The sequence below is a fragment of the Lolium rigidum genome, chromosome 1 (assembly GCF_022539505.1).
Source record: "Lolium rigidum isolate FL_2022 chromosome 1, APGP_CSIRO_Lrig_0.1, whole genome shotgun sequence".
Taxonomy (NCBI): Eukaryota; Viridiplantae; Streptophyta; class Magnoliopsida; order Poales; family Poaceae; genus Lolium; species Lolium rigidum.
This window is the reverse complement of record NC_061508.1, coordinates 293,264,050-293,279,970: the sequence shown is the minus strand read 5'-3', so window position 1 is coordinate 293,279,970 and position 15,921 is coordinate 293,264,050. Positions and strand designations below refer to the sequence as shown.

General features: G+C 44.5%; 2 protein-coding genes across 2 annotated transcripts; one reads left to right on the top strand and one right to left on the bottom strand.

Moving 5' to 3' along the window:
• The first annotated feature begins 1,149 nt into the window (after window positions 1-1,149).
• On the top strand, window positions 1,150-2,833 carry LOC124683938 (pentatricopeptide repeat-containing protein At3g24000, mitochondrial-like). The gene has a single exon (XM_047218355.1). It carries the CDS (start codon window positions 1,150-1,152, stop codon window positions 2,686-2,688), a length of 1,539 nt encoding a protein of 512 aa, XP_047074311.1. The 3' UTR covers window positions 2,689-2,833.
• Window positions 2,834-8,222: 5,389 nt separating this feature from the next.
• On the bottom strand, window positions 8,223-11,745 carry LOC124660285 (ribose-phosphate pyrophosphokinase 2, chloroplastic-like). Its single transcript, XM_047198099.1, has 8 exons — window positions 11,635-11,745; window positions 11,351-11,548; window positions 10,736-10,984; window positions 10,326-10,469; window positions 10,009-10,173; window positions 9,615-9,684; window positions 9,445-9,526; window positions 8,223-8,736 (listed from the first exon to the last, which is right to left on the bottom strand). The coding sequence occupies exons 1-8, from the start codon at window positions 11,743-11,745 to the stop codon at window positions 8,556-8,558; spliced, it is 1,200 nt and encodes a 399-aa protein (XP_047054055.1). The 3' UTR covers window positions 8,223-8,555.
• Window positions 11,746-15,921: the final 4,176 nt, after the last annotated feature.

Here is a 15,921-nt window from a genome sequence, read left to right as displayed (position 1 = left end):
TACACGCGTGAAGGGCTTGCAAAATGGCACGACAACATGACATACGTGCTGGAAACTACCGATTCGGACGTTCCTCCAAGGCATGTCCCAGGGGTGCTTTATGAACCGATTAGGCCATAACACGGAGGGCTTATAGGCAACTAAACGGGCTGATTTTTGCTGGGCTGATGCGAGCCAGGGACGCCCTAGCCTACCAAACACGCCCGTAAGGTTTCTTTCTCTAGAATTCACGAAGTTCTGGTCCGATTTTGTGAGCCACATGCACGGATTGAGTTAAAAAATAAAATAAAGAAGGTATTATAAGGAATGCCAAGCTAAGAAAACTAATATAACGATATTTCTTGTATTAGATGAATGTGTGTCTTTTCCGCCAAATCTGTCCTTTGATGAAAAAGTACTACTCATTTGGTTAACAAGTAGTAGTATTAGGATTCAGAGGAGGTGATAGGAAGGCGGCAAGGAAAACCCATCTAGGGTTCCGTTCCCTCGTTGGTTATGTTGCTGGTCTGCTTCGTTTCCGGTGGCCTTCGGGCCTTTGAGGTGTAGCGAACCACGGCCTCTCGTCGGCAGAGGGTTTTTCGTTCTTTGTTAGGTTGTTTTCAGCGTTTTCTTCGGGGTGGTGAGACGGCGGCTACATCTTGATGTCAGAATAAGGTCCTCCCCGCCCTATCCTCGCTCCGGCGGTGTGTCTTGCATCGACGGAGGGCGCGTGGAGTCGTGTGTCCGACGGATCTCATGGGATCCGGTCGGTTTTCGTGTTCGTTTGTGTGGTTTCAGGTCAGTCTCTTCCGATCTATGTTTGTCATCTTTGGCGACGGTTGCTGCTCTGGTGCGTTGGTCCTTTAGGGCCTTACCACGACGACTTCCCGTTTGTCTACTACAACAAGCTCTACTACGACAAGCTTTGCCTGGCTCCGGTGATGGAGGAGCGAGAACAGCGGCGCGCCTTCAGCTCGCGTCTGTAGTCGTCGCTAGGTGGTCCAAAGATCTGCTTGTAATTTTTATTACTTTTGGGTCTATTTGTACTGCTATTGATGATTGTTAATAGATTGCCGGAATTTTCGCAAGGCATACGTGTTGTTGTCTCTTCAAATACGTGCTTCCATGCGTGTTGTTGTCTCTTCAAGCTCAAAAAAAATCAGTGCTTCCATGCGGCCACTCCTGGCGTTTGTGGCAGCTCGCCTCGCCGCCGTCCGCGCGGACCCCTGCGGCGTCCCGCTCCCCGTTTTCAACTCCCTGCTCTCCGCCGTCGCCTCAGCTGACCCCTCCCACTCCCATCTCCCGCTCCACTTCTTCCGGTGCCTCCTCCTTCCTCGCCGCCGCCCGGACGCCTTCACACTATCCTCCCTCGCCTCCTCCTTCCTACAACTCGTCTCGTCCCGCTCCCACGCCGCCGCTTCTCTCCACGCCTTCTCCCTCCGCCTCGGTCTCCTACACGCCGACCCCGTCCTTACCAACTCCATCCTCCTTCTCTATCTCCGCTTGTCCGACAGCATCAGCACCGCGCTCCACCTGTTCGACGATATGCCCGTCCGCACCGCATCCACTTACAATACACTTATCTCCTACTCCCCAGCAGACGCTGATATCTGGCCCTTTGTGCGTCACATGGTCGCAGACGGGCTCACCCCGGACAGGTTCACGCTCTCGGCACTTCTCTCTTCACGCATGTCCGACCACCACAGCAGGGAACTGCATTGCTTCGCTATCAAGGCTGGGATGTGCAGTGATATTGATTTCCATGTTAGCAGTGGGATCGTCTCCATGTACTGCAGGGTTCGCCAACCACGCCTTGCACGGCGGGTTTTCGACAGGATGCAGCGGAGAAATGTTGTTTCCTGGACAGCAATGGTGGGAGGGTATGCAGAGAATGGAATGTTTGAGGATGCAGTGAATGCTTTCCAATCAATGTGGTTCATCGATGCTGTTTTGCCAAATAGGATTGCCTTGATTAGTGTACTCTCTGTTTGTAACGGCCTCATGGGCTTGACACAGGGTAAGAAAGTGCATGGTTTCGCACTGAGGAAGGGGCTATATGGGGAGATGTCTCTCAACAATGCTCTCATTGACATGTATGCAAAGGGCGGAGCCTTGCGCTATGCAAGGCGTGTCTTCGACGATAATACTTGGCGCAAAGATATCATCTCATGGGGTTCAATGCTATTGGGTTACGGCCTTCATGGTATGGGCGCACAAGCAGTTGCGCTGTTTCATCATATGCATGCTTATGGGGTTAAGCCAGATAGCATAATTGTTCTGGGCGTGCTTTCAGCATGCTGCAGGGCGGGCTTGGTGTTGAAGGGACTCCAGATATACAACTCCCTGCTGAAGGATCACAAAGTTCAACCAACCGAAGAGATGTCTGCCTGTGTAGTTGATTTACTGGGACGTTCTGGGCTGGTTGACCAGGCCTTGGACTTTATCAAGTCAATGAGCGTAGAACCAGGACCTGGTGTTTGGGGAGCACTTCTGGATGCCTCTGTTATTCACATTAACAAAGAAGCTCAAGATTTGGCTTGCAAATCTCTTCTTAGAATGGAACAAGGAAGTCCATCAAATCTTGTCTTAGTGTCTAACCTATATGCCAATTCTGGTAGGTGGAATATTGTTGAACAAGTGAGGGCCAAGATTAAACATGGCACATTAAAGAAAACACCTGGGCGTAGTTGGGTAAAGCCAGCAACATAGTGGTGCAGTTATTCTTGGAATGAATTGTTCATGGCCCTTACAGTGTCCCTGAGCCCTACCAGCACACGTAAGCTGGTTATGCTTTGGAATCTGGGGTATTATACAATACCGTATCAATATATTGTACATCAACTGGAACAGGCTCCATTGGCAGTTAAAATAACAGAGCTGCCGTATCTGTTGATACTTGTACATGTACTTTCGGACGGTGGTTACTACAGCAAACAAAACACCTTTTACAATGGTGACATTTTCTGCAATGTTCACTCTCCCATCTACTCTTTCCAGGTAAATATAATTTCTTATGGGTTTGTTATTTGATCTAAAATTATTTGGTCGCTTCAGAATTTTGGCGTTTCTTATTTTTTTTAAGAAATTTGGTGTTCTTTTATTTCTGATCACATGAAGTTATAGAATTCCTTTTCCTGTGAAAACACAAAAGGCTTTTGTGTTTCATTTCGTTGAAAAGATAAGAGTTTTACAGTCCTACTAGGAGGCATGGTACAAGAAACAGTATTGCTTAGAAGTGATAGAATTCCTTGTTCTAGGATAACTAACTAAGTTCCTAGATGAACCATGAGTTGACGCCTTGTGAATGTACACTGCTTAATGAATATTGCACTTGACCAGTCAAGACAACGATGATTACTAGTGGTGTAACTCTGATTTTGTAAGGGCATTTTTTACAATCTCAGAGAATGTAGCATTAGATTGTTTTCGTCAACATTTAGCCGCACAAACAAGTGAAAGAACCACTTTTTTTTACATATATGTGGCGGACCTACAAACAATTAGTTGGGTGGGCCAGGCTAAGGGAGAGTGTGATTATTTTCAAATTTGGAGCTGGTGTGTTAGTTTGTTGTCTTGCTGCAGTTGTAGGAAAAATTGGAGCTACAGAGATTTTTCTGTAAAATATCAAATCAGTAACTAAGAATTACGTACATTACAGGAAAGAAAGAAAAAAAATTATGCTAGTGCGCTGTCTTGCTGTAGTTGCATGGAAAATGGTGCTCGAGTGCTCATTGCCCGGGTCAGCGGCTCGCCGCCTCGCTGCTGGACCTCTGGCCGGTGCCGGGACCCCTTGGATATGTGATACCAGATGCCTCTGCTGCTCCCTTGTTTTTCTAAGTCCCTGTTATTGTGGCCCTAATTTCTAAACCTAGCTGCTCTATGGCTGGCGAGAAGAACCAGTGACAAGCCGTAAAAGGAGACTAGCAGCATCGGTGGTGGTCCTTGTCAGTCCAATTCGTGTCAATGCGGTGCTAATGGACTGGACTTAAGCAATTGCTCTAGTAGTACTAATAAATTGGGCTTGTCCAGTTGGGCTACTGTTAGCATATTATTCAAATATACTCATACTATCATTTTTTTGCTATCATTATTATAATTGCCATAGACTATATAAAAGTGTAAAATTAGAATGTATGGCTTAGTTTTTCAATGATGGCATGTCCCCCCTTAGCTAACACACTGAATCCGCCCTATAACGTCCTCAAAGATACCTCGTCAAAGCCTTTCAAAGTTCTAAGTGTAGTTGGGTTGCAAAATCGATGGCTTTGAAAGGAAAAAAAAGGTGGAAATAGTTTAGTATGATCTTTTTTGTGGGTACTTCACAATGGAGAATAAATAGACAATATTTTTACAGATCAGATAAGAGTCATAAGACCCCGAGTTTAGCTATCTTTGTAATGCTGACTAGTGTGCATTATAATGTTACGAAACATCATATTTACATCCAGTTATTGATAGTGGTCAACTTTAGTCAAGAAAAAAATTCAAATGAACTTTGGTCAAGCATAACAATGGAGATTTTTAAAATAGCAAAGTTTGCCGTGATGTCTCTTCCTACGTTATACATATGAGGTAAAAACGCCCAGCACAACAAGAAGACTACTTGATTTAGTGGCCACAACCTACTTGATTTAGTGGCCACAACCTAGAAATAATTCTTTTTTTAACGAAGCAGGGGTCTAGGAGACCCCGGTGGCAAATCATTTCAATAACACATGGCAGGTAAAAATTGCAGCAGGCCCCTAAAAACACTCGCCCTAAAGAACCTAGTATTTGAAGATAAGGTCTACACATTTACATAAAACACCACATAACAAAAATAACAAAAGATGAAAAAAGCAATCAGATCCTCAGGCATCTCCGCCATAGATCGTTGGCGTCACCGCCGAGGAACAAGGGAAAGATGCTCAAAATCCCTCTTCCGGCGAAGAACCGCAGCCATTGGGCACCTCCAAGCCGCCGGAGACGAAGCACTTGACGGCCAAGACGAGCCGAGCTCCAGCAATAGACGCGGTGAAAGGCCTCCACATCGGAGGTTGAACAGAGGCTGCCTTGCTGGCCGAAGATCGCGGAGGCGATGATGTCGTCCGCGTGGTTGAGCTTAAAATGGCTGCACCACCGCAACAAAGGCCAGCGCCACCATAAGAAGATCACGACGCCACCTCCTCCTCTCCCCTCGCCACCACGGCAGGACGGAGAAGAAGACGATCTGGAGCTCCAACCCTCAAGATCACACCCACCACCGAACCAGAACACAGCTTTATTGGAAGAGATGGTGGCCTTCTCCCACTACTAGCTCCGTCTAGAGAAGCATGGCAGCAAGAAAGAAGAACCCTAGAGCCCAGATCTGGATACCAAGATCTGGTCCGCCCCATACTACCGGCATGAAGCCTTTCTCCACATGGGTAAGGCAAAGGAAACCTAAACTACTTTGTACAGAGGGAGGCCAGCCTCCACTCCGGCCGGCGAGGCCGCCGGAGGAAGGAGAGAAAGGAGTCAGAGCAGATGGGGCGACTCTCAAAAGAAGAGAGGAGAGAGAGGAATAGAGGAAATGAGCACCCCCTTCAGGTCCGTACCTAGAAATAATTGTTGGTGGATTAGATATGTCCTAAGTTATGATCTTTCCGTAGTACATTGCCATATCATCACGGTCTTCGATTCTCTGTGATAGTGATAGTCATTTCCCTGCATAACGAGTGGCCTCAGTGATAAATAGTATGCTCGCTTCGTGCTGCCATGACCATATTTATCCAATTGTATCCGAAATGCAGCTAGGGTAGAAGAACGAGCTCAATGCAAAGATACGTCCAGTATGAAAAGGAGGCATAGGGAATCAATACACCGTTCGATGGCTAACATGTTAGCATGAGTGGCTACTTCTCGGTGAATTGTGTTCCTAGTTTGGCACGTTATGTGGGTGGAGAACACACCATGCTCTTCGTTCATATCGAAGTTCCTGAGTTACTAGGACCTCCTCTGGGCGGAGAACATGAGCAGAGCCAGCACGCAGTTGACCATAGGAAGTTGCGTAGACTCGAGAGGAAGTCCATCGCCACCGAACAATTGCCCCATACTTTCCAAGCATTTCATTATGCCGTAGATAAAGAAATCAAGAGATATATAGATGGCTCTCATCTTGGTTTCCACTATTAGTTGCCGTACCTCGGTTTAACTGATAGCAGGAGACACCTTATGAGCCCACTTGCACCTGGTTAAGTGGGGTGCTTCCTTGCCTTTGGCCTCCGGCAGCTTGGTTATTTCTCAAATAAATTGATTTCATGGTAAAAAAAATACTTATTCCTGTTTTCAAGGAAATCTCTCTCCTTTACATGGCTAGGCATGACATGACTGATTATGAGTGCTCCATTCATGATCCAGCAATTATCCTCTTACTTATTCCTGTTTTCAAGGATGGGAGCAGTGGCTGTATAATAAGTATATCCTGGAAACTGGACATACCCAAACTCTTTGTGCAACAGTCGATCAAAATAAAACGATAGACATGAAACATAGATACTTGGAGCTAACCAATCTGCCACTACCTTCTCAACGGGACATTTCGAGGAGGCTTCTACCGTTGCTGACCTGAAGGTTCAGAAGAGCACATGGTCCTCTGTTTGCACGGTGAGGAGCTGTCGACGAACGGCAAATGAATCAGCACATGTACTCACAAGTTTCGATTCTAGCTGTAATATCAATACCAGTGTAACCTGGGAGTATGAGGTTCCGGCTATTATTGATGAAATTGTAATGGGTGATTCTGCCCAAACTGTTGCGTAATGAAGCATTGTGCTTTGCCCTCGGGAAAAAAAAAACGGATAATACAAATGGGGCGTGTTTTTTTGCAAATGAGATAAAAAAAAAAAACCCACCCCTCGTCCAGCTACCTTTGTAGCTCCGACTGTTGTGCATAATCGTGTTACCGAACAAGCGAACATCATATCTGCATTCAACTATTGATAGTGACCAATTTAGTCAAGAAAATTTATTCCAAATGAACTTTGGTAAAGCATGCCAATGGAGATTTTTTAAAAAAAACAAGATTTCCCCTGAAGTTTCTTCCTATGTTGAAAATACCCACGAGGTAAAAATGCCCACCAGCAACGACTCGCAAATGGTTGGTGGATTACATTTATCATGAGTTACAATATCATCACGATCTCAGCAACAGTGGTAGTACCCATCTCCCTGTATAATAAGTTGCCTCGGTGATAAATAGCTATCTTCCTGCTAGCAAGCAAGCCGGTATGACCACAAATGTTCAACTTGTATCAGACATGCAGACAGGGGATAGAACAGGCCCAGTGCCAAGGGTAAATATCAACATGAGTCATGTTGGTCGAATAAGAAGAGGAGGCGTAGGGAATAAAAACATCGTTGAATGGATCATATGTTAACGTCTTGCTAGTCTTTAGTGAATTGCATTCTTAGTTTGGCACATTCAGGTTGATGGTATCAAAACACGCCATGGCCTTCACACGCTGTCGACGTTGCAGCGTCACAACCGGGTCCTCTGAGTGGAGAACATGAGTAGAGTAGAGCCAGCCAGCAATTGACCCTAGGCAACTGTGTAGCCTAGGCTCGATGAGGAACTCCTTGTCACCACTATTGTGTCATACGTGCCCCAAATTTCATTAAGCTATACGTAAAGAACCCAAGAGATTTGTGTATGGCTCTCATATTGGTTTCAGTTGTTAGTTGCCATATCTCAATCTAGAAGGTGTTTGGTTTAGGCAGTGTAATGTAAACACAAATGGGAATATGGAATGAGATTACGCCGGCAACATAAACGGAATGGAAAAACTGTTTGGTTCAGCTGACTGTAACATAATCAATTCTTGTACTGAAGTGGGGAACTCAGAGGGGAAAAGCTCACCAAATTGGCCACAGGAACACAAAGAAATAAGAAATAACAGAATCACGAATCACCAACCCGCTAGCAAATTTACGAACAAATCATCTATCAGGATTTCAAGAAAACTAAGAATTGATAGCAGAATACACCTTGGGAGGTTGATCCCTCTTGGACTTGCCTAAGTTGGGTGCTGATTGCCTTACTGTAACTTGGTTGTTCCTCAAATACTCCGATTTTACCTACGAAAATACCCCCTTCACATGGCTCAGCATGACTGATTTAGAGTGCTTCAGTCATTGCCCAGCCACTGTATTATTTCTGATTCCTGTTTTCCAGAATGATAGTAGTGGCCAGATGGCAACTATGTTATGGAAGCAGGACATACCCAGACTCTTCACAACAATCTTGAATTAAAACTATAAACACAAAACATAGATACTTGGAGTTAACAAATCTGCCTTCTCAACGGGACATTTCTGACAACGTTAAATTCCTTAGAATATGCTCAGGTCGGTACTTTCAAACTACAAGAGAGCTTATGTGACACAGGTTAGGACTTAGGAACTAAACATCCTTTACTGGGTGCCTTCAGAAATTGACTGCCCATTACATGTATGATGCCTACACGGCATTGTAGCTTTATTTGTCATGTCACCAAAATTGATTCCTCGCCAAGTGATGCCTCCTCTATACTGCCCAGATGTAAGAATATGCCCCACTGCTATTGAAAGATGCTGCTCACAGAGCCGTCACGATGAACATGCCAGATAGTTTCGGCTACAAGGTTAGCCATGGAGAGCACCGTCAGCTGAGGGAAGCATTTGTCCTCTGGCAGCAGGATGGAGTTTGTCACTATAACTTCCTCAAAGATGCCTCCTGAAAGCCTTTCAATTGCAGGTGGGCTGAAAAGTAAAGGGCATTAAAAGAAAAAAGGTGCGAATGGTTATTTACAGTTATGTAAAAATTGGAGAATGCAAAGAGAGCAATCATTGTAAATGTGATAAACCCCCACATCTAGCTGCTATAGTCAAGCATGTCCATACCAAATAAAATTTGCTCAAGCATGCCGATGGAGAAAAAAGAAACAAGAATTCCTCTAAGGTCTCTTCCTACACAGCATAACATATGAATGAATCCAGTTCTTGCTTATTGACATAATTTTGTTTGGCCATTTATATACTCTGTTTTCTTAATTATGTTGCAAAAGAATAGGTCCTTGCGTTCCACAAAATATGACATGAAATGTGATAGGATGATCATTGGATAAATTTATATGTAACTTTAGTTTACATAATAAAAGAGTAACAGGGTTTGCAAATTCATTTTTACAGCAGCTTTGTTTATAGGAACCGCATACCAAAGTGAAAAACTGGCCGTGCAAATAAACTATCACTGAGAACCAAACCCACAATAAAGTAAAAGTTGCTTGATAGTTCTGACCAGATTGTCAAGACTACTCGCCTAAATATACTAGCTTGTGAGTGTTCCACAAGTAGAATCTTGAACTTTTTCAGACTTATACAATAATATAACAGTTAAGAAGTATTATATTGTATGTTTTCTCTGCAATCATCAGTAACAAATTATGCGCAATACAGAAACTATCGAACCTTAGGACAGCATGTGTGCAACAAGCATAAACAGCCTCTGCTCCCTCCTGTTTTAACAATGCTGCTCCACTAGTAATAGTCCCTGAGTTTAATTGAAAGAATAAAGTGACTATGCGAAAACACACTACAAAATATGTGTAAATTCAAGCAGCTACAAAAATATTGCAAACCTGCTGTGTCAATCATGTCATCAACCATGATAGCAACCTTCCCCTTCACGTCACCAATTAAGTGCATGACCTGCAGGTGGTAACAGATAGGAAATTCAAAACATAATCTACTGGTTTGACATGTTTACTTCATGAACTATGAATGATATGTGGTTGCCCGTATCAAGGCAAGAAGAAACGTGGATGGCTGGGTTTAATGAAGTGAAGTGTCAAGCTAGGTTCATAAATTATCACGTAATGAAATAGTTACATGTAATTTCTAGTTTTCACCATGATACATGTTTAGCACTACGCTCTAAATCGTATAACTAGAGCTAAACAATGCGTGTTTCCAACTGCTACACATAAATCTAACTGAAAATAATAGGTACAATTACAATAAATCCATTGTTACCTCTGAAAGATTGTGACCCTGTCTTCTTTTATCAACAATAGCTAAAGGAGCATCAGATAACTTCTTGGCAAATGCGCGTGCCCTGACAACGCCACCCACATCAGGAGAAACAACCACAAGGTCCTTGGAAATTGTCTTGCTGGCAAGGTAGTCCAGAATCACAGGCTACATAAACAAAGATCCATTAACAGTTATCAACTAAAGTTCCACCAGGAAACTACTTCAAAAGGAAAGACTTTATTCACATTTAAAAGGAAGTTTTCCTTCCTAGATTGTCAACTGTACCTTTTTCCAAAAAAGAAAACGGTTAACTGTACCTGTCCGTATATATGGTCCACAGGAATATCAAAGTATCCCAATGCTTGTGCGGAATGCATATCACACACAATGACACGGTCACTGCCAGCTTCTGTAAGTAAATTTGCAGCAAGTTTGGCTGTGATGGCCTCACGTCCTTGAGCCTGTGTCACAAAAGAAATCATTCAGTCTACCGGAAGATGATTCAAAAAAAACAGAGTCTATCAGAAGACCGTTCAAAAAAAGTCTATCAGAAGAAGTTAGCAAAAAGTTGAATCTAATTAGATATTATCAGCTTGGAAGAACAAATTCAGTTACATAAATCTGATACTACAATTGCTCTACGAGAAGTTATATATCTCCAATTGCTATACTAAAACAGTACATCACTTGTTTGAAAGCAATAAGCGACTTAATCATTTTACCATACCTTTCTGTCTGCCCTGGCATACCCAAAGTACGGAATAACAACAGTAATAGACCGTGCCGATGCCCTCCTACATGCATCGATCATGATGAAGAGCTCCATGAGGTTCTCATTGACAGGGGAGCAAGTGGGCTGCACCAAGAACACATCGCAGCCCCTCACGCTCTCTTGCAGCTGCACATAGATTTCCCCATCGGCAAAGCGCTTGATGAGGATCTTGCCAAGGTCTACGCCCAGGTAAGCAGCAATTTCCTGAAAGAAAATACAGAAATGGTCATATTATTATTTTTAGAAGTACAATAAGGCCAAAAACGTCGTGTTCGTCACAGCATTGAATGAGGCAACATACAGACAATCCAGAAAAATAAAGCGCGATGATAATATCTGATAAGACACTGGAGTTGCATATTCTTGGGTGGCTGCATTGCAAGGGGCACATGTCCCTTTCATCCAAAGCGCCAAACCCAGACGCAATGACGAAACCAAGAATTCTTACAAACCATTCCTGTCCAACCAAATCCGAATCGAATCGACCCACCATGCTGCTAGAAATAGGATTGAACGAAAAAGGTGTCTCTTTTTTTTCCTTCGGGAACAGGGGAGCAGCAGAGTCGAGACCTGCGCGAGCGGGCGGTTGGCGGTGCCGGAGAAGATCTTGAGCCTGGAGTCCCGCGTCTCCTGGGGGAGCGCGAAGAGCCTGGCCTCCTGCGCGGGCACCTTGGGCGTCCACGCCGCGGCCGCCGACGGGTCGGCGCCCCCGCCCGTCCGCTTCCCCGCCTCGACCACGCGCAGCTGCTCGGCCCCGAGCACGCACCTCTGCGCACAACACCCAAGAAACAAAAATCTCACGACCCCGCAATCAGGGCAAGAAAGCTCGTGCCCCAGCGGGACGAAAGGCTCACCGGCGCGCGGAGGCGGGAGGCGCCGGCGCGGAGCGCCGACGGGGACGCGCCGTGGCGGCGGGAGAGGAGCAGGGAGGAGGAGGGCGACGCCGCCGCGGTGGCCGCCGCCATGGGAGGCGGAGGGAGCTAGGGTTCGGGGGTGGGGCCCAGGAGAGAGAGGGAGCGGCGTGGTCTGCTCGGAGTCCGGGCCCTCGGGACGGTGGCGCGGCGGCGGTGGTGTCTTGTGTCTTGTCTTGGCCTCTTGGGGAAGGCTCGAGCCGGCGGCTAATTATGGGTGGGGTTTATGTAGAATCTTTGTCTTCGTGGCCGTCTCCATTCGCTGCACTGGCGATTGCACGTTTAACCCCTGGATGGATGGAATAACCGGGGAGATTGATTACACCGTACCGGATGCCTTGACAAAAATTTGGTTGGTAGACAGACTTTTCCATGCGTTTCCTACCGACCAATTACTACATTTCAAAAAAATTACTCCTAGCCGGTAAAGTTGGTTAATTTTGGCAAATACTCGGCTAAAAATTGTGACGTGTAACAGTTTTGGCTGTGTGCATCTTACGGTGTTGCGTTGTTACAGAGGCTAGGTTTAATTGGTACCTTTTGATATTAATTAATGTATTCTCTTTCTCGAAAAAAAGTTAAATAAATTTGTGTTCCTAAAAAGGGCCGTGCTACACCGAGGTCGACCTCGTTTCTGCCTAACGCGAGGTCAGTCCGACAATACCAAAAATAGCAACATGTGGGGACCAGGCATTCCCAAAATAGAAAGAAGTAAAGACGTACGAGAGACGCAGGCATATCGCATCAAAGTCACGCGGGAGCACACCACCAGGCGGTCGAGAACAGAACTTTTTCCACGTGCTACACACCAGGTCCCTTCTTTATACCAAAAAAATCAGATCCCAACCCAGTTACATCTGGATCTCAAAATAGAGCGAACTAGTTGTTACATCTTGATCTCACCGAGAGGAGGTGAAGAATAACAATAAGAACATAAAAACTGTTACATCTAGATCTCCAGGAGGGGATGGGAGGAACAGAAGAAAGAACAAGAAGATGTTACATCTACATCTCACCTGGTCAAAAAAGGAGAAGAACAACCAAAAAGACTGGAGATAAGCTTGAGCTGTTACATCTCAGTCCTGAAAAATATACCTCCTCCATCGGGACATAGGTTACCTGTAAGTTTTTTGTCCACGGACCTTCTGTAACATCCTTCTTTTCTTGTGTATGATACATGCATGGGTTGATTGGTTTGCAAAGTATATAATCTTGACATACTAAATCGTGCTTGTATGTGCTACATCTACTTTTACTGCATACAAACATGAGCATGAAGATACATTTAAATTTGAAGTCACAGCCTATCTAAGATGGAATGTTTCCTATAAAGTAACAAGGTGTTGTAGATTTAGGTTACAGTATATGAAGAGTAGAGGAAGAAAAACATCTAGTACTATGAGCTACAAATGATCAAGGATACAATAGAGGAATAGTAACATCTAGGAAAGAGTAACACGTAGTAAAACAAATGAGGCATGCATGATTGGTAAATACGACATGAGAAAAAAAGGTTACAGTAGAGTAAGAGCGAATTATATCCAAGCAATGGAACATGTCTAGTTTAGTAGGTGTAACCTAAGATTATCTTCAGAAGCAATGGGACGTGTAGGAAATCCTGAATTATATACAACAGGATGTAAACAAAACACGATTGGAAGGCAGTGCTGAAATAACTACTAACAGCATATCAGGCCCCTGTAGCATTGGTATGCATTGTGCAACAGACTGAAACATTGAAGTTATGCTCATGCATGCAAAAGTAAGCAACATTTGTCTTCGGCCATAGTTCCGCATTACTAACATCCAGGAGCAAAAGTTTGCATAGTGCAACAGATTTCTAGACCAACATAGTTCAGGAAGTTCGAAAAGGCATGACATCTAGAACAAGAAAAAGGTACTCTCGATCACATCCACTACAAATAAGCATGTCCATTGTAGAACTTCATCTTATTTCATTCCTTTTGATGAGGTTGACTTTCTAAGATTCTTCCTACCTTTAGTTGCACTCACTTTTCTTGGATGGAAGTGCGCCTTGTATCTGTTAAAAAAACATGAATTGAGCACCATTAGTTCTGATATAATGCCATAAAACATTCTTGGAATATGATTGTGTCACATCCTATTTGTTGACATGATTAGTGTTTTATTTATCATAAAGATTAAGTTACTTTCTCTTTACTGATACAGGTCAAATACTAATCTATAAAAATGCCAAAGGCAGGGGGCTTTGAGTATTGGTTTGGTGGCATTGATTTGAATGCAACACCTAAAGAAAGCACTTCAGCTGAAAACTCTGGTAGTCGGTCAGCAGATGCAGGCGAGGGCACTTCAGGTGGACACTCTAGTAGGGAGTTCCGAAATCCAAGGACACATCCTAAGGGTATATATATCCTTCAAGCTCAACATTCAACGCTGACACTAAATTAAGCTAGCCTAAGACAACACGAGCCCAGGCATTCTCGCGAAGAGTCCTGCTATATATGGCTGCACTGACGCTTCGAAGACCACATGTTGTTGGGGATCTCATAGTGAGCTATTCTTTCCCCAACTGATGCAATGGATCCTAACTACTATGTTGCATCTGGATAGAGTAATAGGTTACATGGAACTATGTTTACACATTTTTTACCAGGTAGATCAGCACCATAAAAGGAACCATATAAGGAGTGACATCCTAAATTAGGATCAATTGCATCAGTGAAGGAATGTAACTCGATCTGGGAGTAGAGTGGTAGGAAAAACATTCATGTACTCAAGGATTTCAAACATGAATAAAAACTAAGACAAATTCAAAAAGGCCAATTCAGTACCAGAGATTTTCCGTGCACTTCTAGAGCGTTGTGCCTCAACCCTCAACATCCACCATCCGTTCCAGATCCGACAACAGCAACTCAATCAAAGGATAATAAGCTCATGTCTTGAGCCAAACACCCAACACCTTCAGTCATGGGAAAATTTTGCACGGGCACTATGGCAGAGCTCTGCTGCTCCCACCACCACGGGAAATGGAGGAGAGCCGCGCCGGTGGTGTGCAGTGGAAAACAGCCTTGATACCCCTCGGCCCACGCCGGCTGCTCCTCCGACGAGTCACTCCACCCCCAACAACAACCCCCTTCAGCGGCCCTTCCTACGCCCACTTATGCTTCCTTCAACGACCCTTTCCGACCCCTCAATCATCCGTTTTACTTGCCGGTTGTAGCCAGGAGCCAGGCAACAATCCACATCACAAATTTTCTTCAGGGAGAAAACACACAGACCAGAACACGGTTCAGTTAACACAATGCAATGTAGTTCAGCAACAGAACAAGAGTTCATATATGACTGGCCAGATGCTATGTCACTAGTTTACCACATGGAACTCTTTGCAACTGGTAAAGTGGAGTAAAACTATACTGTACAATACATATATGACTGTACCGGAGACAGTACTCCCACAATGAATTTTGTTCCTAGCTAATGAATAATGAGTACTCTGGCACAGAGATGGGCCCAGCAAACAGCGTCCCCCGGTCCTCGCTCCTCCGGAGCTAGCGAAACGACTAGGCCACCTGTTTACGCGGTCAGGGAATGGCTTCAATAAATGTGAAAAGGCAGCGAAGCTCAGCAACGTGCCACACGACCAGTACGTGGCCGGAGCGGCGTTGTCGCGTTTCTGCCTGAGTTTTATCCACTCCGAACGGCTGCCGGCGACGTACGGCCGCAAAGATCATGTGACCCGAGCCGGCTCGTCTCACTCACGTAGGTTAAACCGCCGATAGCTTTGGATACTGGGAGTTGTTTAGATATGAGTATGACTGGCCACTTGCAAAGAGTTCCCTCTGCAATGCAGTTCAGCATAACAGGAGTTCATATATGACTGGCCAGATACAATCTAAATGTCACTAATTACCAGATGCTACACAACCTCACTAATTTACCAGATGTTTAACACCAAGCCACTAATTTTAGATGTCACACTAATCTAGATGTCACTAATTTGCCAGATACTACACAGCGAGGCTAATCTAGATGTCACTGATTTACCAGATGTTACACAACCAGCCAGATGTTACAGTAATCTGGATGTCACCGGTTTAGATGTCAAATAATTTACTAGTGATATCTGTATGCTCGAACCCTGTAACATCCTCTTATTTCATAGATGTTACACAGCCAAAACACATCCCATGAAGAACAAATGTGGAGAGGACGTAAATCACAACATACAATACTTGCTAAAATCACCCA

Bases quoted from the DNA above. Each gene is read 5' to 3' on its own strand.
- LOC124683938 (XM_047218355.1), top strand. From the start codon at position 1,150: ATGCGGCCACTCCTGGCGTTTGTGGCAGCTCGCCTCGCCGCCGTCCGC.
- LOC124660285 (XM_047198099.1), bottom strand. From the start codon at position 11,745: ATGGCGGCGGCCACCGCGGCGGCGTCGCCCTCCTCCTCCCTGCTCCTC. The intron at 10,470-10,735 runs GTATGGTAAAAT...TTTGTGACACAG, and splicing joins ATGCCAGGGCAGACAGAAAG to GCTCAAGGACGTGAGGCCAT. The intron at 9,527-9,614 runs GTTTGCAATATT...AATTAAACTCAG, and splicing joins TGACATGATTGACACAGCAG to GGACTATTACTAGTGGAGCA.